The 22,026-nt window shown below is 38.5% G+C and overlaps 1 protein-coding gene across 7 annotated transcripts in view; it reads left to right on the top strand.

The window, feature by feature from the left end:
• The window catches only part of KIF21A (kinesin family member 21A), an 88,221-nt gene that overhangs the window by 59,634 nt on the left and 6,561 nt on the right, over positions 1–22,026 (top strand). For 3 of the 7 annotated variants that reach the window (XM_032193013.1, XM_032193050.1, XM_032193030.1), the window contains 11 exons: positions 1,290–1,455; positions 1,971–1,991; positions 6,023–6,083; positions 6,288–6,342; positions 7,714–7,931; positions 12,504–12,614; positions 14,896–14,934; positions 16,925–17,061; positions 19,451–19,631; positions 19,975–20,139; positions 20,814–20,931. In XM_032193013.1, coding sequence (XP_032048904.1) covers positions 1,290–1,455; positions 1,971–1,991; positions 6,023–6,083; positions 6,288–6,342; positions 7,714–7,931; positions 12,504–12,614; positions 14,896–14,934; positions 16,925–17,061; positions 19,451–19,631; positions 19,975–20,139; positions 20,814–20,931 — 1,272 coding nt within the window. Of the gene's footprint in view, positions 1–1,289; positions 1,456–1,970; positions 1,992–6,022; positions 6,084–6,287; positions 6,343–7,713; positions 7,932–12,503; positions 12,615–13,182; positions 13,312–14,895; positions 14,935–16,924; positions 17,062–19,450; positions 19,632–19,974; positions 20,140–20,813; positions 20,932–22,026 lie in introns of all 7 variants that reach the window. The other 4 variants (XM_032193022.1, XM_032193059.1, XM_032193068.1 and 1 more) reach the window with 3 other exon arrangements.

The raw sequence follows: 22,026 nt of genomic DNA on the forward strand, positions 1-22,026 counted from the left end.
ACAATTGTTTTAAGGTAGGATAATATAACGTTGCATGGCACACTTTGGTGAGACTTCTGCTTTTGAGTAGAGCAAGATGGGCTTTTCTTAAAGCTTTGGGAAATAATACTTTCAAAATGAGTAATTGGCAGTTTATAACCATGTGCACACATATATCACATGCTCTAGCAGCTTCTTTTCTTTGTGTTTGGAGGCCATGCTCAATGACACGGAATTGAGTGAAAGATTTCGGGACTATTGAAATGAACTTTGAGCCAGTCCCAGTGGCTAATTCTGCCTTCTTCATTCACTACTATGGTGACTAAGGTAGTCTAAAAAGTTTGAGAACAAAACAAGAAGAAACCTGGGAAGAAAATTCCCATAACCACATTGGCTTTTGCAAAATTTGTTTTGTCAGCCCTTAGTTGGGTTGAATGCATACCTGATTCCTTGCAACAGAATATATGAGAGAGGAGTCTCTGACTTTCTCTGTTAACAATTTCTCCTTTCAATTAACAGTAAAACGTTGCATTATGTGAAGGACTTTCTTGCAAAATTGATCATGCACGCTTTCTGTTTTGTTTCCACATGTGTCTATTGAAACATGCCTATTGTTTTAGTTCTGATAAAATAAGAATCAAATCTTTGTCCATAGTACTATACTTTCTTAATTGGTAGCGCTTGGTCATCTTCTATCCTGCAAGCACTTCAGAAGATGCTTTGTACCTTCACCTTTCAAATTCTCTTCTATTTGGAAAGTCTTTCCTCTAAATTTCCCTGGCTACACTTTCTTCAGCTAAAAAAGCCCCACTAAACCAGGGATCTAGGGAATTTTCCTTAAAATGGATTCTCTCTTAAGTTAGACTGAGAGATCTTCTGGCAAAAGCTGAATGTGCAACGAGTAATTCTGTAGGAAAGATTACTGTTCTGATTTTGCTTTATTACAGAGTATCATAGGTAATAGATTAATAATAATAATAATAATAATAATAAAAGGGTACTGTAGTGATGTGTGAAAAAATTAAGGTGTTAATTTTCATGTGCTTTTTGGTCTTGAATAAGCATGAGAAATCTACGAATTATACTTGGGATTCATATCCAAGTTAACCTCTGGATGCATATTTACAAGGAAGAGTCTGAGGATCACAAGTTGACTCTTAATCTTTTAATTAACATCTGAACTTTAGGGTGTGAAAGAAAGGTTACGTGTTTTTTGTATTCGTAGTTTTTAAAAACTTGGGGCAATTCTTCTTTTCTAAACAAAGGTGTTGTGACAAAACGTCATTGTTTTTGTTTGTTTTCTTTCGTAGGGTCTCCAAGCAGCTCAGAAAGAAGCTCAGATTAAAGTTCTTGAGGGGCGCCTTAAGCAGACCGAAATCACTAGTGCTACTCAAAACCAACTGCTGTTTCATATGCTGAAAGAGAAAGCTGAGTTAAATCCTGAACTTGATGCTTTGCTGGGTCATGCTTTGCAAGGTAATTTTGTCATCTTATATTCTGAGCTGTCAGCTGCATGTCATGTTTGCCTTTCATGCATGCTGTACTGGGCATTCTAGGCTGTTTCTTTTCTGAATAGATGCTGTATTTTAACATATTAAATTTAAACTCTATTTCACAATTGATGTGCATGTATGTCATTTTTAAGTATATCCACTCAGCAGTGAAATGTAGGAAATAAGCTTTTTATTATCGAGATCTTTAAAATTCAAATAATCTGTCTGTTATTTTTATAAAAGATTGCATTTACAATTTGATGTCTTTTTAACATTTGAATGTGAAATTCTAAACATATAATCCTGTTCAATCATCGTACGTTAGTGATTTTGAAAGTGGCATTGTATGTCTGTTACGGCATCTATTCTACTTCTCGTGAGATGATATTAAGAAAAAATATAGAGTACATTTGGGTACTTATGTTTTATTTCTATTTATAAATGGATATGTTTTGATTGGAGTGTTGCTTTTGTTTCCTTGTTGCTGTTATTACACAGACCTAGATAGCATACCGCTGGGTAAGTATGTTTAGCTTTCTGTGTACTGTACAGCTGCATGAGTTACTAATTCATTCATGTTCACTAACTGGTGCGTCTTAGAATTTGTGAGTGTGTGAAGTTTGCATGAACTACTCTGTAAATGTACTCGTTACCATGAGCTTACAGAGCATTCCTCCTTTCTGAAACCCCCATAGCTTCACGTTAGGTTTGGTACATAAGTGAATGCAGAAAGCAGAGCTGTATTTCAATTTTATGACTTACTGTCTGTCAACCTTTAATATTCAGACTACATAAGGCTATGTTATGCCATATTACCACTATAGCTGTGATAAATTCTACCTTTTTTCTGAAAAAAAAAAAAGTTCTTAATGCAGTTCATTTTTAACATAGTTTATTTTGTAATGTAAATATTTTACAGAATGGAGCTTTTTTCTCACTTTTTTTTTCAATTGGGTTTAGTTATTGACTTCACTAACTTTGAGGAGATAAATCTTTTTTTGTTGTTGCTTCTAAATTATTCCGAAGAAAACAACACTCACTCTCTCAGCTCCTATACTTCCAGTCGTGAATTTGGCTATGTTTGAAACCTGAAAGAAATATTCCTGATGTCAGCTTGTTTTGTATCATCCTGTGTTACTTCTAATCCCATTAAGGTGTCCTGTGCTAGTCTGCATAGGCATCTGAAACATTTCATATGTACAGGACTGTCTTAAAGTGTATAGATCATCACCTGGTATAAGCCAGTGAGAACAATTACAGCTTTGCCAGTGTCTCGACAGATGACACCTGCTGATGATCTGTGTTAGGGCATGTTGCTGCATTTGGCTAGTATTTCCTCAGAAACATCAGTGGTTATTAGTATTGTAGTTTGTCTAGAATAGCCCCTTTCTTGTGTGTGTTTGTGTGTGTGTGTTCACCCCTGTTGGTGTGACAGCAATGCTTCTCCAGCTAGGATGTTAGCACTGCATTTTCTTTTAGCTCTGGACAGGCTTTCACTTGTTAACAGCATCTGGAGCATTCTTTTGAAAAGACTTTTGTTAAATGCATTGAAACGGTAGCTCTACTGTGAAAATTTTTGTAGAGTATATACCATTAAAGAAGCTTTTTAACACTTTGCAAGCATGAACTGAGGCTTTTAAAACACTTAAGCCACTCAGGACTGTGTTAACACTTTTTAGGAAGGAAACTTCACTGGATGTACCTTAAACTGAATACACCATACTAACCTCAGTCCACACAGAAATCCACACTGTTGATGGTCTGTGTTTTGTAGATCACTAGTGGTTAAACCTTTTGGGCTGCACACAGTTCAGAAGCTGTTGAAGTGAGGCTTTGAGGCTGGTGACTGGGACTCTTGTGCAGGGGCTCCCTGGTAGTCAGACACGATTGCCAAGGGTGGAAGTGTGGGTGGCAGAGACCAATTTCAACAGCTCAGGGGGAAGACCTCTCAGCCTCATCCCTAACAGAGTAGTTGCACCTTCAGGGTGCTGATCATGGTGCTGATCATCAGCTGCTTGTGAAACGCTCCCTTGATGCCTTCTTTCAGCTCTGCAATCTGTAAGTTCTTAGCCACTTGAACACAGTTGGCTTGAAGAAGTTGGGGTGTTCCCAAGTGTAGTTGTGTACCTGTGTTCAAATGGAGCCTGAAGAAAAGGTTTCGATCTGCAGTGAACTGCATCACAGGCTCAGATTTTTACCTACAGAACGAGCTTTTTATGCACACCTACCTTGGGTGCAGATGAACTCTTCGTGCTTGTGAAGAGTTAGCATGACCACAAAGTGAAACGTTGCTGGAGTGACTCCTTCCTGAAGCAGTGGGAGCTGCTTCTCCTTCCCAGCTGTGACAGCCGGACATTCCTGGTTGGGGCTCACAGCCGTGTGTGTGCAGATCTTGAAAGAGCAGGTTAAAAGTCGTCTCCATTGGATTAAAAGTGCTGGTGTGGCACATTTCAGTACAAATTGTACTGGCACTGTTCAGTTGTTTCTACATGAGGACGAAGACCTCATCGTGAAGCCATCAGCAAAGCTCTGCACTGGTCTTACCGATTATCAGCAGTTCTGTCTCCTGCTCCTCACAAGCAGTACTTCCTTTTGCTAACCTTATTGTTCCTTTCATCTCCTCTTGCTCAGGCCTTCCTGGAGAATCTTACTCTTCTGTCTCTTTGCATTTCTTCTTGTTTTTGTGCACTGGTTTTTACTTGGGGGCTTCCCACAGTCTTCCTGTGATGAATTGCAGATAAACCCAAGAAAACCATTACTACAACGCATCAGTTCATGTGAGTGCGAGCCCACAAGTAAAATCCCATTTTCTGTGGCAATCCCATGCTTTCTACTTTTACAAGTAACACCAAAGTTGATCACAAGCCCTTTATGAGAAGTGCATGAGGTAACATCATCACAATAATGAAATAAAATGCATTTATTTTACTGTTGCTGCTTTGGTTCCTTGCTGGGGGGAACAGTGCTCCAGATCTTATCTGCAGAAGACACCCAGTAATAACATATATATGAAAGATTTAGTGTGGGCTCAAACCCAGGATGGAAAAACAACAACAAAAAACAACTGTTCTATGAGTTTTAACAGTGTAACCCTGAATACCTCTGAAGTGCATTGTTGGAGCTAGTATTAGATTGATGTATGTTTTAAGCTTTTTCAGGAAACATTTTTAGATTTAGTGTACACAAGAAGGCAGCATTTTCCCTCTCATTCTTTCTTCTGAGAATTCAACTGGAGATTATATATTTTTCCTGCCTTTCTCCAAAGCATGAACTTGCATTTAAAATATATGCATGGACAAACCTATTTTGATGTGGGTACCAAATGTATTAATGCTGTGTGTTACAAATGGTATCTGCTTTCTGGCAGAGATAAGTAAATACCCTTAGAGCATCTCTAATAATAAAGAAGAGATTTAGTGGAATGTCATCAGAACGTTATTTAATCCTTACAATTTCACGTGTGTGTTCAAAAATAAGAGACTTGCAGGAATTTAATACCCATATCCTTAAGCTATACTTTGAATTATCACTAGAATAGCATGCAAGTAAAGGATTTTTTCTCCTGGCAGTTTGGAATTGATTGTACACATGCCCTGGACTGGTTGTCTTAGCCTGATGTTTTGCATGCAGACATGCTAATCTGATGTTTGATAGCGTAACAATGTGTGCCATGCATGCTGGTTTTGTCTTTTGTGCACAGGTATTAATATGCATTTTACCTCAGGAGCATTTCTACTGAACAGCTTCTTTTCACAGTTACCTTCAGTGCAATTAGTATCTTTAGAAGCAGGCCCATAGTATTAAATGGTGGCATCATCCTGTTTTGAAACCAATATGCTTACATACTAACAAAGTGCTTGCTGTCAGGCTGATGCTGCCATTCTGTATAAACTGGAGCTGAGCCTCAGCTCACTAGCTAGATTAAAATGCATTTTATTTTATTTTATTTTATTTTATTTTATTTTATTTTATTTTATTTTATTTTATTTTATTTTATTTTATTTTATTTTATTTTATTTTATTTTATTTTATTTTATTTTATTTTATTTTATTTTATTTTATTTTAACAGATTTGATTCTGTCTTGGAGCAGGATGATCACAAAAAGGAAGTGGAACAAGCATCCTTGCTGTCCATTGACTAGCATCTTTTTTTCGATATCTTGCAGTTAATCTGCTTTGCTTTTCTTCTTTCTTTCTTCCAGATCTCCTACAATTTCTATTTCTCTGTCAACCATGTTGCTCTACTACAATAGAGGACCACATCTGGCACTGTATGCCAAGGTGTATGATTTCCTTAAGCTGTGTGAAAGACCTTAGGAAACTTTATGAATGAAAAAATCAAAAATGAAAATAAATTAGGGAAAAGAAAAAACAGGAAGATTCAATGGGAAATGACTGGCAAATAGGGATTTAGAAAATCTCTTGACTACCTTTCATATATGCCGTTCATCTACATTCAACATTATCTGAAATGTTGTGTACAGTAATAAAGCCTGGATGTCCTGATGTAGATGAACAGGCTAACATTATTCTTTTGGTAATTTTCTAGAAAATTTGGAAGATAGTACTGATGAGGATGCCCCATTGCATAGTCCCGGGACGGAAGGAAGGTGAGCAAACTGGATCTGGTTCTAGAAAGGAAGCTGTCACTTCCTCTTTTTGCAACACATTATGTACCCATTAGAAGATACCTGTGATGTGGTTTCCTTCCACATCGCCTACCAATTCCCTAGGAAGAAGGATGAAATAAAAAATGCACATTCTGCAAAGATACAGCTGTTTTCTTGCTAACTGTGCTGTAATTTCTCTTTTAGTTCATTGTCTTCAGATCTTTTGAAGCTTTGTGGTGAAGTCAAACCCAAAAGCAAGGTAGGCAGTACAATAATAATAATAATTTATACTTTAATGGCAGTTTCTGGGGGATACTATTGCATTGCTCGAGAGACATTAATGAGTGAAGACATACAGAAGGTGAGCTGAAGCACTGTTCATGTGATTCATTTGTGATGTGCTTGTGCTTAATATTCCCCTCTGAGAAGCAATGATAAAAGTGTATTGTCTTTCAATGTCTCGTGTCTGAATTTTTACAGTTTAGGAAGATTACTAGCACTCCAAACTGGAGTAGATTTGTAGTTTAGTATTACTGAGGCTGCAGTTTAATGCCAGGGGGAATTGGAAACATGATTTTTTTTTTTTTTTAATTTTTTTTTTCATTATTATTTGCTTCTATGGTCATAGGAGTGTAAAGGATGTTTATAAGCAAATAGAAGTTTGTCCTTCAGGTTCTTAATTAAAGCTGGCATTGGAGGTGTATATCTAGGTTGGCTGCAGTTTAATATTAACAGGAGTGGGAACTGGAAACATGTACTGTTTGTGATTTGCTTCTGTGGTCACAGGAGCATAAAGCAAATTTGTAAAGTAAGTACAAGTCTATCCTCCATGCTTTGAACTGCAGTTGACTTTAGAGGAACATATCTAGGTTGGTGTTTCATTACTGATAGTGTCTCTTGGCTTCACAGCTCTTTGGGTAGATAAACTGTTACTTTAATCTGAAAATGCTGGTATGAAGTAAACGTAATTTTTGTAAGGGCTATGTTTAGGCTGGACCTTTGTCTTCCCTAGTGGCCTTTCTTTCCAAGAGGAATTGATCTAAATTTCACAGCAGCAGGTTAAACACATAGAGCGTATGGTCAATTCCAAGAATGACCACGTTGCATAAAGCTTGGCACCTTTCTGAAGTTCTCTGCTGTTTTCCAACTGTTGAAATGCTGAGTGAATATTAATTCATCTTGGCTTGAATTACTTCTGAATTGATATAAACTAAGTAGCAGATGTTTTTACATCATAAGAAGCATCAGTGTAAGAAGTTACTCCAATATTATTGTAGTTATTTAAATTCATATTTTGCTTTTTTTCTGCTGCTTTATAACATTTCATTTAGTTAAACCTTAGGAGAATAATGTTGCACTCTTGTAGTATTGATAGGCACTTGTAACTGGTTTCCAAGGATATCCTTTCAAACAGTTGTCAAATCAATGTTTCATGCTGTTGAACTTGACTTGCCTCCTCTGAAATCATTTGGAAGGGTACAGGTGAGCTCCTTGATTTAGTTTCCAAAGGTAGTTGCCAAGTGATCTGAGGGGGATGCTGATTACCAGCTAATTATAATCTTAAACGTAAGCGCTCTTGACACATCCTAGGAAATGTTTAAGTTGCAACTTGCTTTCTGTTTGTCTGCAGGCCCGCCGGAGGACCACTACCCAGATGGAATTGCTGTACGCAGATAGCAGCGATTTAGTCTCTGACACTAGTGCTGCAGGCTCCACTTTGCCTGGCCCTCTTGCACCTGCTGCAGAAACCCAAGAAAGTGGGGTGACTGCTGACACAAATGATACTGCTGCTAGGGACAGAGAGTTTATTCCCCCACCATCTGGCTTACCTTCTAAGATAGGCAGCATGTAAGTTTGGCCATGCTGTACTAATTATTCTTTGCTTCTTAGAAGTGCATGTTGCCAATTTCTTGTAATCTGTTATTTTAACTTTACAAGGGAGGTTGATATACTCAAGCTTACTAAATACTGACAAAGCCCTTCCTTCTTTTTCTGCCATCACCACTCTAGAAGGTAGAAATGCACTGTTATATGTAATTTGTTTCCAACCTTCTATTAAGTTGTTCTGTCATAGTGAAATTACTGTAGCCTTGTTTCTAAATAGTGGGAAAAATGGACCCAGTACCTTGGATATTTTGTTTTACTCATACCATAGGAAATTCACTTTCTAGGGAGATAGCAGGAAATCTGCTTAAAACAGCAGAGTTTAAAAAACAAAACAAACAAACAAAAAATCCCACCACAAAGCAGCAACAATAAAAACTTTAAATAATGTGGTAATAGTATCTGTGTGTGGTCCTAACTGTCAGGTAAAATCTTCTTGTGAGACATTTTGTGTGGACCATGCTTAAACTGAAGAAGTCTATACATTAATGGAGCATCCAAGTGTAAAGTTGAAACAAACATGTTAAAATCCTAAACTAAAAATGTTATTTTTGTTGTTTTACTCTGGGGCCAGGAGGTCTTGTGCACTCTAGTGTGTGCTTTTTTTCATTTTTCTTGTTGTTTGTTTTAAAACTACCAATATCACTGCTGGTTATCAGCGGTTCACTGCTAGAGACCATTTTCTTGCCCCCTCCCCCCTTTTTTTTTTAAGGTACTAGCTTCTATATTCTGCAAACTCATGCGTAAACTGTATGCACTTGCCATATTCAACGATATGGAAAAACTGTCCCATACCCATCTTCATGTTACAGATGCTGGAATTAGGCATCTTTCACTATCCATCTGTCCTATTTGCATAATGTTTTTACAGCAATCTCCATCTAATGTACACTTGCAATTTGTATTATTTCTACTGTGTATTTCTAGCATGTGCTTGAGGTGGCAAACATGAACAGTAAAACACTGCTGACAGCAATTATTAACCCATGCTGATGGCTTCAGTGCATTTTACAAGTTGAGTCTGCTTGAAAATAATGCTCTTGGGGGGTTAAGACAGGTGAAGAAACCCACTTGTTTCAGCAGTTAGTGTGAGATCACTAGGGACTCTTGAAGCTTCAAGATTTAAAACGTCAAGTGTTATGGCCTGGCATCCAAGACTCAGGTAATACCACCTTTTGCCTCACTCCATCTGCTAGAATGCATCCATTTGTGTAAGTGAAGCTTGCACAAGGCAAAACGGATCTCTTCTAAACACTGTATTCTGTGAGCATTAGACAGCGTGCTGCAGTAAATCGATTCAGTCAGTAGCAGGCCTCACTTATTTTGGTTTGCTATTGTTCATGTTTTGGCAGATCAATGATCAAAAATGGCCACAATCAGTCTGTAGTGATGTGCTCGCTGTAACATAAAGGCTTTTTTCATAACCAGAGCTCAGTCTACTTTCAACAGTATTGCTGTTTTTGCTGGTCACTGGTTGTTGTTGACAAAAGGTTGTCTTTGTAAGACATCTGGCCTTCTTATTTGGGCCTGTAGTGCTTGTTATCTGTTGTAATAAGCTACATTCTTCTGAGGCAAAGTGTCATCTTACCTGCAATAAACATTATCTCCCTTGTGCCTCTTATGTGGCATTCAGGGATGTAGAATTGGTAACAGTGATCCAAAACATGCATTCTCTGGAAGTAACAGATAATTTTATACTTAAGTGCAAAGTTAGGTGTCTGCATATGCACAAACTGCTGTGGAACCCCCTTGGTTTTCTCAGTTCTGTGGTGATTCAGAGAGTAACCAAAATGCGCACAGACAACACTGAGTCCAACAGCCACTTTTGGTTGGAATTCTGCTTATAGGGACAGCCAGTGCTGTTGTCCTTTGAGACTCCTACCTCAGCTCCATCACAGCATGGTGGTCTCCTGTAGGTCTTGTGTTATATTTTCCATTTTTCTGTTCAGGTGTCTGTGATATCCTGGGAAATATAAAGGGATACTTGAAACCTGTAGTTAGGTGTCTATCTTGTGCTTTTTCAGGTTATCAATAGGATGCACCTGTGGTGTGTGTTTTTTTTTTTTTTTTTTTAATCTGTGTTCATTCCTGGAAGACTACATTTTTATACTACCTGAATTTCCAGGGTTTCAAACAGGATTCATTATACAATCATGCTTTTTACACCCTCTTCTGAGCTCCATCACTGTGGAGGCAGAGATGGAACACTCAAGGGGCAGGTAGAGAGTAAGCAAGAAGGAGCTGGCTCCATGTCTGGCTGTGGAGGCCACTGATGCGAGTCAGAGGAGCTTGGGTTCTGGGTTCTGGTGTGGCTTATTTAACATACTAGCTGCACAGTAGGCATGTAGGCAATCAAGGCAGGGGAAACTAAAGCTCAAGTTTGTTATCCTTGTTGAAAAATCTAGCTATTTGGCTGATCATAGGACTTGCCTTATGACTGCAGGACTTCTGCATTCCTAAATACATACTTCTACAGCATAAAAAGACGGAGAGTGTGTGTCATGTTCCTCCTCCTTTTATATGTTCTTCGCAAAATATGCCTAGAGATACGTGGCCCTGCAGGGAAAGAGGTGCTCTGGTGTTGAGGAGTGAGTTGAACCCACCATCCCCTCCTGTTTGTGCTCTTTAACCATTACACTTTTGTGCAGAACTATTGAAGTTATTGCTTCTGCTCCTCCTGTCTTTGAAGACCTTGTTTATTTTCAGTTAGGGGGACTATAAGGTCTGCACACAACTCCTGGCACTAGGCCCTACAGGGAGGACCTTCACCTTTGTATGGGAGCTTGTGATCACTTGGGACAGTTTGGTCAAGTAGCTGTTCTTGGTTGTGCTCTCCATTTTCGTAGAGTCACAGAATGCTTTGGGTTGGAAAGGACCTTAAAGCCCACCCAGTTCCAACCCCCTGCCATGGGCTGGGACACCTCCCACCACACCAGGTTGCCCAAAGCCCCATCCAGCCTGGCCTTGGACACCTCCAGGGATGGGGCAGCCACAGCTTCTCTGGGCAGCCTGTGCCAGGGCCTCACCACCCTCATTGTGAAGAATTTCTTCCTTATATCTTAATTTGAACCTACCCTCTTTTAGTTAAAAATACACTGCTCCTCACCCTGTCACTGCACCCCCTGACAACGTGTCCCTCCCCAGCATTCCTGCAGGCCCCCTTTAGGCACCGGAAGGCCGCTGTAAGGTCTCCCTGGAGCCTTCTCTTCTCAAGACTGAACAAATCCCAAATCCCTCAGCCTGTCTTCATAGCAGAGGTGCTCCAGCTCTCTGGTCATCTTTGTGGCCCTCCCTCAGACCTGTTCTAACGGGTCCATGTCTCTCTTGTGCTGGGGCCCCAGAACAGTGCTCCAGGTGGGCTGTCATGAGAGCTGAGAAGAGGAAGGGAATCACCTCTGTCAACCTGCTTCTTTTCATGCAGCCCAGGATACAGTTGGCTTTCTGAGCTGCTACGCACACTGCTGGCTCATGTTAAATCGTGCTATTTTGCCCACAAGTCCTCAGATGGGTTTTGCGTAACACTGACCCCCTCTCAAGGGAAACCAGCATAGGGTTTCTCAGGTGGAGAAATTGCAGGTGTGTAGATCCAGAGTCTGTAGAGCTCTGAGACTGGATGCTAATAACTGTGTCAAGCCAGTGCCTGCCCACTGGGTGTAGTCTGCTTAGTAAAGTTGTCTGACACGAAAGCACTTTGAGAATTGCTTTCTCCCTTTTAGAAAGCATTTCTGGTCTTGCTGGTTGTAGGAACAACCTCTATTCACACAAAAAAGCATAAACCAAAGCACATGTGGCTTTTCTGTTTGTCTAGCTAGTGAGGAGCAGGAATTCAGAAAAGTGGAGATCATCTGGATGACCAGTAAAATGATAGTGCTCGAATGTCAACATTAGTATTGCACTCTTGATCATTTGTTATTTGTATTGGGAAGTAAAAAGTTGGGATAAAGACCACAGTGACTGAACTGGAATTATTTTGTAGAAAGAGCTAGAGAGACAAAGGAGGAATGGAAAGCAAGGAAGAAGAGAAGCAGTGTCAAAATTTTCAGGCTGTAAATGGAAGATACTTTCTCACAGCCCAAGTGTGAATTTGGTATCAGAACAGGAATGTGTTAGTGAATGTTTTAATTCATCTGTAGGAGCCATTGTGATTTCTGTTCTTCATATCCATAAGTGGTCTACTGTAGGTGAAATTTGTGGAATAAGAAATTCTAGATCTTAGACTTTCAGTCTTCTCTGTGGTCTTAATTTGAGGTACATCCTCCAGCTACTGTATTTATTTTAGTCAACCTCTTTTATTATCGAATTAGTGGATCTACTGTGTGTTTTCAGTATGTCTCTCTTGATATGTTGATGAACCGTGGAAGTTAATGCATCTGGTGCGTTTTATTATTAAAATGTGAGAACAAATTTAAATCTGATAGTCTCAAGAGATGAAATAATAATACATTAAGTACTTCTGAGTGAGAAAATGACAGTTAATGTGGGAAAAGCAACTTCGACAAATGCTGTAAAGTAAGATAACAATTCCTCTTGATTCAGTTCCAGACAGCCATCTTTGTCGGAGAAGAAAATACCCGAACCTTCACCTTTAACCAAGAGAAAAGTCTATGACAAAACAATGGAAAAGACAAAGGCAAAAGAACAAAAACTGTAAGAATCTTTTATTTTCTCTGGAATAATTTAAACCATGGGTATATCTTCTTGAAAAATAAATCTGTATTTTCTGTTTCTTTAATTTTAGGATAGTTGTTTTTATTGTTGGCAATGAAATTATTATTGCTCAACCATTGTGTGTGTATTTTTATTTTTTTTTATTCCTCCCAAGTAATTTTGTACACACAAATAACTCTGGACCAGAGCTCTGAAAATGTCCTTTGGAGCATTTCCTTTTTAAAAAAAAAAAAATTATTATTATTAAATAACAATCATAATTTTCTCTAAGGAACTGCAGTTATATGAGAACTTCATTTCACATACTTGATTTTTCTGCTTGGAGCTTCCGCTGTTATCAAGCAAATTTTGAACATTTTGCCACCTTGCAGTCTGAAGCAGTTTGTAGTCTTAACTTTTGTTACCTTGCTCTGGGAAGCATCTGTAGCCATCATTATAATTTTATTTATTTGCTTAAGAAAAGAGGATCTAACATTTGAGGCATGTTGCATTTAACATCTCTAACCATTCACAGCCTGTTAAAGAAGATGTTCTTTTTTTCTTGTAGCTCAGATTCTGGAACCCCAGAGGCTAGTCTGTCACCTCCTACTTCCCCACCAAGCCGGCCCCGTAATGAAATGAATGTTTTTAGCCGTCTTACTGTTTCTCAGGGAAACACATCAGTTCAGCAGGATAAGTAAGTCACAGAGGAAAGCCTCAGCCCCCGAACAGGGACTTGCAAAGTGCATTCAAGTTACTAGTGTAGTATCTGTTAGATATTTTGCCTTTCTCCTGCAAGACGGGAGGAGACATTTCTCCTGCTTTCATGTATCTTTCAAATAAAATACTTCAAAACCTACATGAAACTGCTGTAAAAATTTAAGGAATACAATTTCCTGCTGAACCTTGTTTCCTACATTCTAGGCTATGTTTGGTACTTGTAGTTTTAAAGCCTTAAACTGTGACAGAAAAGAACTGTAGAATTTTTAGATATATGTGTATTTGTGTGTGTGCTTACACTTGAAAGTAGAATTAGGCTAACAACATAGGAAATTGTGCTTTTGACAGTTTTTCAGTTATTCCAGCTCAGAGCACTGTCACAATGGCACCCTGGAGGGCAGGATGTTGAAATGGCTAGAATGTAGTTGTTTAGAGATTATCCAAATTATTGAACAGGCTCACGTTAGGAGGTGATTTGGAGGAGCAGATGATATCAACACCTCATTTAGAAGTAGAGCTCAGATTCCTGGCATGTTAGGCATCTGTTCCTGCAGGAGTTTGTCCAAATTGCAGTCGCCTTGGGTTGAACAGAATCTTTATTGCAGGTTTCAGTACTGATAATAGTGGCATGCAGCACTTACGAACCACAACTGAAACTTGGAATAAACCTTTGGTTCAGGCTATAGCCAGATGAGAAATAGGTCTCTGTCCACTTTTTTTTTTTTTTTAAATAAAAATTCTGTCTTCTTTCAGTCTGCAGGGTTGCCACATACCAAGCAGTAGCTTGCAATGCTTGCAATAATTTAACAGTGCTTGTAACTTCTTCATCTTTGATATGTCATCTTACTGCTAACTCCCACTTAACCTTTTTCATTTTCTTTGCACTGGCTTTGAACTCAAAAGGGAGCTGCTGGATCTGTTCAATTTGAGTTAGAAATGAAGGGTATCTTATGACATACTGAAAACATTCATGTCTTGGGGGAGCTTTTTCTTCTTGTGTGTTCTCTTGTTTTTTATTTTTAAAACTCTTCTTGAAAAGGAGAAGTGAAGGACTTTGAAGTAAGGATAATCTCCAAATTGCTGTTCCTGTTTCAGTGGGCTATTAATGTTTAATATTTATATTTTTCAGATTAACATTTTACATCTTTCTTCTATACTTAACAGGCATTGGTGTTAGAAATGATTTTTCCTTTTCATATTTTCAATAAGTGCTATGTTCCAAAGGTTAAAGTTCAAATCCGTCTTCTCCTTTTGCTTTACCTTTACTTTTGTAAGAAAATATTGGGGAAATAAAAAATGGCTTAGTGGGCGTTACTCAGTTTCTTGGTTTGAGGCAGTCTACCAGTGTAACTCACTGCCAAGAGAGCTGTTTAATGACTTTTTTTCCCTAATATTATCGTGGATTTAAGGTATACCCTGAGCAATGCTGCATACTGTATATGAATTTGCATTGCTTTTCTGGACTGGCCATGCTGTTGTTTGTTCTTCTAATACGGAGGCTTTACTTTGCTGCTGATACCTCTATTCTTTCTCCTCACAATTCCACCACTGTTGGTTGTAGGTCTGATGAAAGTGATTCCTCTCTGTCGGAGGTACACAGGTATTCTCTCTTTCTCTTGTCTGTTTTCCTGTCACCTCTCACTGAAGTTATTCCAGTTCTTAGGAAATTTCATTTTGCATTTCATTTTGATGCATGAATTTTCCTGGTACTTACGCACTGTAGAATTTTTGCTTTTGCCAGAAGTTTAAAAATTTGAAATTCTGCTCAAGCATGTCCACCCCCCCCCCTTTTTTTCTTTAGGGTTTTCTTTATCATTGTTGAGCATGTCAGTTTGGTGGTTGCTTTTTTTTTTTTTTTTTTTTAATGAAATAGGGTGTACACCTTTCCATAGATATACTCTCTCTTTGTTTTCTTTGAAAAAGAGCAAATATTTTCTCACTTTTTTTGAAGCTTGTCTTTTTTTTTCCTTGTTCAGTTGTAGGCTTAGGTGACTCAAAACTTAAATTCTGTAAATAAAAACATAGTTTCTACCATGTCTTTCTGACAGGATGCGTAGTGGTTTGAAAGATGAAATAAATGTCCCTACTCATGTTTCCAAGCAGTGGCTTAGGCTTTTGGCACTCAGTGAAAAAAATTAGCAAGAAAAGGGCAGTCACAGGATTAATAATAATGTGTTGGTGGCTTTGTCTAGTCATTGTAGCAAGCATAGCGTGTTTTGTCTGTAGATTTCAAAGCACAGCACACAGGTAGATAAATAGCTCTGGGACATATATTTTACATGGTTTGTCAAGGGAATGAGTGGGTGGGAGCAGCAGTAGGAGTAATTCGCAGTCTACAGGCAGCCTGATCCACTGGAGAATATTACTGAGAAAAAATGTTAGTTCTGTGTAGTGTTAGAAAACAAAGCACAGACACCTAAAATAATAATAATGTAGTAAACTGTCTATTCCTGTATTCTTGAAAACACTATAAGTAAGGTGCAGATTGAAAGATGAACGTATTATTCAAAGTGAGGAAGTTATGAATTACATAGAATAGAATCATAAAGTCATCATCTCTAAAACCATACCAGGTAAACAAGGCCACTAAGTTAGCTCATATCAGTAAAGACTTGTTCATTCTGTAGCAATTTTCTTCTGGGCAGTATTATGGAATTTTTACATTTTCCTAAGCCTGATGGTTTTTATGAGATAGGGCTTAGTGGCTGTTTCTCATGATTATGAATGTAATCCCCAGAAGAGTGTGGCTGTGTTTCTTGACTGTGAGCTGGTCAGGTCACAATCTAACATTGCACGTTTGTGGGCATAATCTAACAAGTAAACAGGGTAGGCTTTTCTACACTTCACAGAAAAGGGGAAGCGTAATTGCACTGTGCATGCAGTTGTATGCATGGGATTTTACACTACTATTATTTTATGAAGATTAGAGTCATTTTATTTATTTATTTTTCAGGCTGGGTTACAATCTTTTTGGTACCACCTCAGCGTAAGCTACATGTACCCTGGAAAGATTTCTCTGGGGTACCTGTGTTCTCACTATCCTCCCTTATAGCCATTTAAGTTTGGTGTTGTGTACAGGCTAGGGACCTTCCTCAGGCACACGAGTTAGCAGCAGTTCTCCAGGCTTGCCCATAGAGGGTGGCTGTGTGAAATTTTTCCCGGAATTAGTTCTTTGGAATGTCTCTCTTTGGAATTGTCTGTGTACATTACCTTCACTGCATTTTTCAGATGTGCTATTTGGACTAAGCTGTCCTTCTGCAATTTGCAGTCTTGTGGTTGGTCTTCTGAACCCAGGAGCTTTATGCATCTTGGCTCTTTCAGCATCTTGCAGGTTTTCCCATGTACCCAACACTCAGCATCCTGTCTCTTTTTGTTTCTTGTTTGTTTTAGTTTGTGATTTCCTTTATTTAGCCCAGAGTTCACGCTCGTTAAAGCTAAATAGTAAAATCCTTGCATAGTTTATGAAAGGCATTCAGCTGTTCTATTCCTCGCATTTAAGCAAATGAAATTAACTTTTCCCCTACATATAAGTAAATTAATTTGATCCGTGTCTATTACTATGCCCAACTCACATTTTCTTTTTTCTTTAGGGGGATAATTAACCCATTCCCTGCTTCAAAATGCGTCCGATCTTCCCCACTTCAGTGTATCTATACAGCTGAAGGACATGCCAAGGCTGTGCTCTGTGTAGATGCAACTGATGATCTTCTCTTCACTGGATCTAAAGGTTGGGCAAGCTTCATGCACCTGTGCTGCCTGTACAGGCTGATTTCACAACCTGGGTTATTGTGGAATTCCCAATTTGTGCTTAGTGCTGTAAACTCAGTGGAAAATTGTGAGGATCGGTTTCCAACATAAGCTGAAGAAGGACTTACAGTAATTGTCTACAGATTTTTAACCTTATTGTTTAGTATTTAGCTCCATATTCGTAGTGGAAAAGGTAACACTCAAGAACAATGTTAGCATTTGTTGAATTTTAAGCTGCAGCCAGTCATGGTAACAGATGCTCACATGACGTGCAATGGCAAAGTATTAGCCTCAGGATGTAGAGGTAGAGGTGGGAATTAGCACATTTTGGCTGCCCTACCTACAGAGTTTGAATAGATTCATTCTGCAGAGCTGGAGCTGTTTTCTGCTTTCCGTGTGCATCTCATTACCTGCCCATTGTGGGCTGTGAGAGTTGTATGGCAGTTGTGGGTTGGGCTAGATTTAGTAGACACTAAATTCCCTACTGGGTAGAACAATCTACAAGCTCTTCAAGCTGATAGGAATAGCATTTTGGAAGAAAATATTTCCTTCCTATCTTTGTTGACTCTGCATTGTAATCACTCAGTTTGACTTGAAGATAATGTAACTGGACCTCAGTGGTTATTTTTCATAAATGCTCTTTCTAGTATCATTCAAAATTTATTTTTGTGTGTTTTCTTTTTCTGAATCTTTTCATATGAGGCAGTTATAATAAAGTACTCGCCAAGTTCTTAGTAATGCATGAAACTTTGGAAGCTCTCTCAAATAGAGCCTAAGTGATAATTGTGAATTTCCTTGAAGAATTGAAGCTTGGGTGAATTAGAGTGGTGGCTGAGAAGAAGTTAGTGCCTACTGACAGGGACACTCTCCTTTTCACTACTACACGTAACGTGTCCATTCTGAAATTTCAAGGCGTTTCCTGCATGACACAGAGATAGCACCCCCAGCTGTAGGTCTTCTACTGCTAACATTCAGATGTTGTTTCTGTGCCTATTCCCCTACCTGTCTATTAAAAATATCAAGAGACACTGATAGAGTGAATTGGCGAATTTTTGGTCTTAAAAATTCTTGTTCAATATTTTAGAATTTGTGCAACTGTATGCAGGTGCAATAAGAGGATATATTTATAACTTCTGCAAATGCTGCTTAGTTGATTTGTATTGAGGTTTCAAATGCAGTGGCTATGTGGGGAAAAAAGCTGTTAATTTTTAAATTTATTTTGCATATAAGTTTTTTTGTTTTGTTTTCTTTTTTTTTTTTATTGGAACACGGGAATGCTTGCAGATGTTGTAAATATTTGCTCCTTTTTGTCATATGCTAGCTTCCCATACTTACAGAGGAATATTTTTTGTATGTATTTTGGAGGGGAAAACTTCACAAAGTACACTTTTACTCATGAGTAGAAGAGTGTAGACAGCTGTTTAATTAAATAAAGCTAAATCTTCTGGAATCTGTTGCTGAAGCAGAAAGACACAGCACATAACAGTAACAGCCAGTGCCGATTCAGTAATGATAATAAGCTGTCAGGTGTGTTGTGGATGTTGGGCTTTGCTCTTAACAATTGAGATTTTTAAAGCAGCTGACCTGTTCTTGGTATGCTTACCTTCTTCATGCTACCGTAACAACTGCTGACAGCTGAAGTATGTTCTTTGTGCTCCCAGTATTTACACCTGTAAAAATGTATTTCTAAAATATAGAGGGTGAGTGACATGGTGCAACAAGGAGAGTGTCCTGTGTGGACTCCATTTGTGCTGCAAAATTCTTGAAAACCTCAGTGCATTTGGGATTTTAGAACACAAAAGTTTGCAGTATTTAAATTGGATTGCTACTGAATGAAAACTATGACTAAGGCACTTACGCTGGAATTTTCAGATGCTCTTAAAGCACTGAATAGTTTGAATTGCTTCTTGACTTTGTATTTGTTGTGGCAGTCAATCCTCCATCATCCCGAAGTTCACATTCTCTCCTGAACTGTGATCTTGATGAAGAATTCTTGAGTGTAAAATTGGCTTCTTCTCTTCATCTGTCATCATCCAAACCTCACAACCTCCAAACTTTCTGTATCTTTACTCACTTTCCTTGGGATGGGATTTTATCATTTTAAAATGTTCTGGGAGCTAACATGCACATCTTGAACATGACAGTTAATGATTCATCCTGCTTAATTTTGATGATGGTAGATGATGCCATGTGTACTCTTAAAGACCAATTTCATTTAGCCATTTTTATGCAGTGCCTGCCAAAAGGGGGGGATATGTATGAATACAACTGAATGTATGGATTTTTTTTGAATTATTGAGCTTTGAAAAAATATGAGTTTTCTATTTAATTCCCACCTTTTGTTTTTGTTTTTGCTTGTCTTTATTTAGACCGTACTTGTAAAGTCTGGAATCTGGTAACTGGACAAGAGATTATGTCACTGGGGGGTCATCCAAATAATGTTGTTTCTATAAAATACTGCAACTACACTAGTCTGGTCTTCACCGTCTCGACATCCTATATCAAGGTGTGGGACATCAGAGATTCTGCTAAGTGTGTTCGGACATTGACGTAAGTATATTAAGCCTTGAATACCAAGAGCTTGAATGAATCTTTAACTTTATCTCAAATTAAATTAGATTTAATTCCATAGTGTACTACAGTGTAACTCAAATACACTGTTGGGGTTGAAGGCTCTATTTTAACATGTTCAAGGTGGGTCAGTGTGGGGCATTGACAATATATGAAAACATGAAACAATTTGCATACATGTGTTTTATCAGGTCTCTGGTATTCATTATTGGCTTTATAGCCTTTTTGCTCAGGTAAATAGGCTCTATTTTAAATAATATATAAAGAGAATATAATGTAGTTATTCTATTTATTTATTTTTCTCCTCCTTGTTTGTGCTCAGGTCTTCAGGCCAGGCGATGCCTGGTGATGTGTGTTCAGCAAGTACTAACAGAACAGTCACTATCCCTGCTGGAGAGAACCAGATCAATCAGATTGCACTAAATCCAACTGGCACTTTCCTCTATGCAGCTGCTGGAAACTCAGTGAGGATGTGGGACCTGAAAAGGTACTGAACATCAGCAGAAGAGAATCTTCCTTAGGTGGTTACACGTGTGTGTGTAACAAAGTCAAGGAGGTGTTTCCTGTTCATGGTAATATCCATATTCTGGGTAAAGATATGGATCAACTAATCTGTGCTATGGTTGTTACAGAGATAATGGAATTGATCTTGATTTCCTTGGTTGTTAAGGTTATGGTGAGTTGTTTCAGTAAAAATAATTGCGGGAAAAAAAACAAGGTTCTGTGTTTAAGACATGTGCTGAAGAGTAAGGTGACAGATGCATGAGTCTTGACTGGTAATTGCAGATGAGATTGTGATTACTGACTGATGTAATGCAATATAACGTGTGGCTATGATAATTATTAGATAGCATTTTTCCCAAACAGAACCTGCACCTAAAGAGGGCACTCAAAATACAGAGAATAATTTAAGGAGTCTATTTTAAAGTTTTTCTTTGTTTGTTTGTTTTACTGTGTTTTTGTTTTCAACCTAAATATAAACTTTTATTTCCATTTCACGTTTATGCATGGGTATGGGGAACAGAGTATGTAAACCAGTAGATGACTAGTGAAGACATAGGAGAAAAGAAGATCCATCCTGGCAGAAACTGTTTTAGCTTATGTTGGATACATGGAAAAATAAAAATAAATCCTCATTCATTTCTTTTCTTATTCTTGAAGATTTCAGTCTACAGGAAAGCTAACTGGTCACCAGGGTCCTGTTATGTGCCTTACTGTGGAACGAATTTCCAATGGGCAAGATCTTATTGTCACTGGTTCAAAGGATCATTATATAAAGGTAAACCAGAAGTATTTGTCTGTTTATTTTAACTCTTCACATCAGCATGGGATGCAGGCTTCAGCAGGAGTGACTCACATCTCTGTATCTGAAATCTGATAACCAAGGTAGAAATTATTCTATCAGATTATCAATAGCATTCAGTCTTTATAAGCATCATTTTTAATCTCATGATAGAACAATTTTGAAAACAACGTGAATCAGGTTGTCTGTAGTTAAACCTTTTCTTCACCTTAGTAAGGTGGGCTTCAGGAGCGTGAAGTCTTGGAGAAAGATACGTTACACCTGCTGTTTAGATACTTTCACAGGCTAAATGTTACTTCAATGAGTGCCTCCCTTTTGGAGTCTAGACCTAGCTGCCTTGGCAGAGGTGCTCTGTATGCTCTCCACAGTAAAGAGCTTGGGGTCTAGCCCAGGCTCTTGCTTACATGTTACCCCATTTATAAAGTGGGGATGGAGAGAAAGGCCTGTGCATCTCAGCCCAGCTGTCCAATCTTATGGGTTTTTCGTTAGCACACCCTTTGATTATGCTGAGTTGTGTTTAAGCATAGCATAGTGAGGTTATGGCACTTTTCTGCTTCTTGTCATTGTGATTAATTCACTCAGGGGTAAGGAGTCAGTTTTTTGTTTCTGGCTCTTGCTTTTCCTTTTTTCTTTTTCCTTTTTTTTTTTTTCTTTTTCCTATCTCGGCCAGAGTGTATTTGAATCTACAATCTCCAGTTTCTCGGGAATGTGCCCAAACCACCAGGGCATGTTTCTGAGAACATGGGAGCTATACTTCATCATCTCCATAAAGCTACCTCGCACAATGCAAAGAACATATGAATTGTGAAGCCGTAGATTTTATGAGCAAGAGACCCTAGCTTGTTTTGGAGGGTTATCCTTCATTCTGGTGTTGCCTGTTGGATTTGCCTATACTTCTCTTACACTAGAGAAGGTGTATAAACACAGCTGGGAGTGCATCAGGGAGACAGAACCTGAGCTCTCTCTCTCTCTGAGCTATAAACTTTCTCTTTTTGCTGTTCCTACCCTGCAATTCTTGGACTCTTGGCTGTGTGGTGGTCTAGCCTCAGAAGACAGGCTGGGAGGTGGGTA

Source organism: Aythya fuligula, chromosome 1, assembly GCF_009819795.1.
Source record: "Aythya fuligula isolate bAytFul2 chromosome 1, bAytFul2.pri, whole genome shotgun sequence".
NCBI classification, from domain to species: Eukaryota; Metazoa; Chordata; class Aves; order Anseriformes; family Anatidae; genus Aythya; species Aythya fuligula.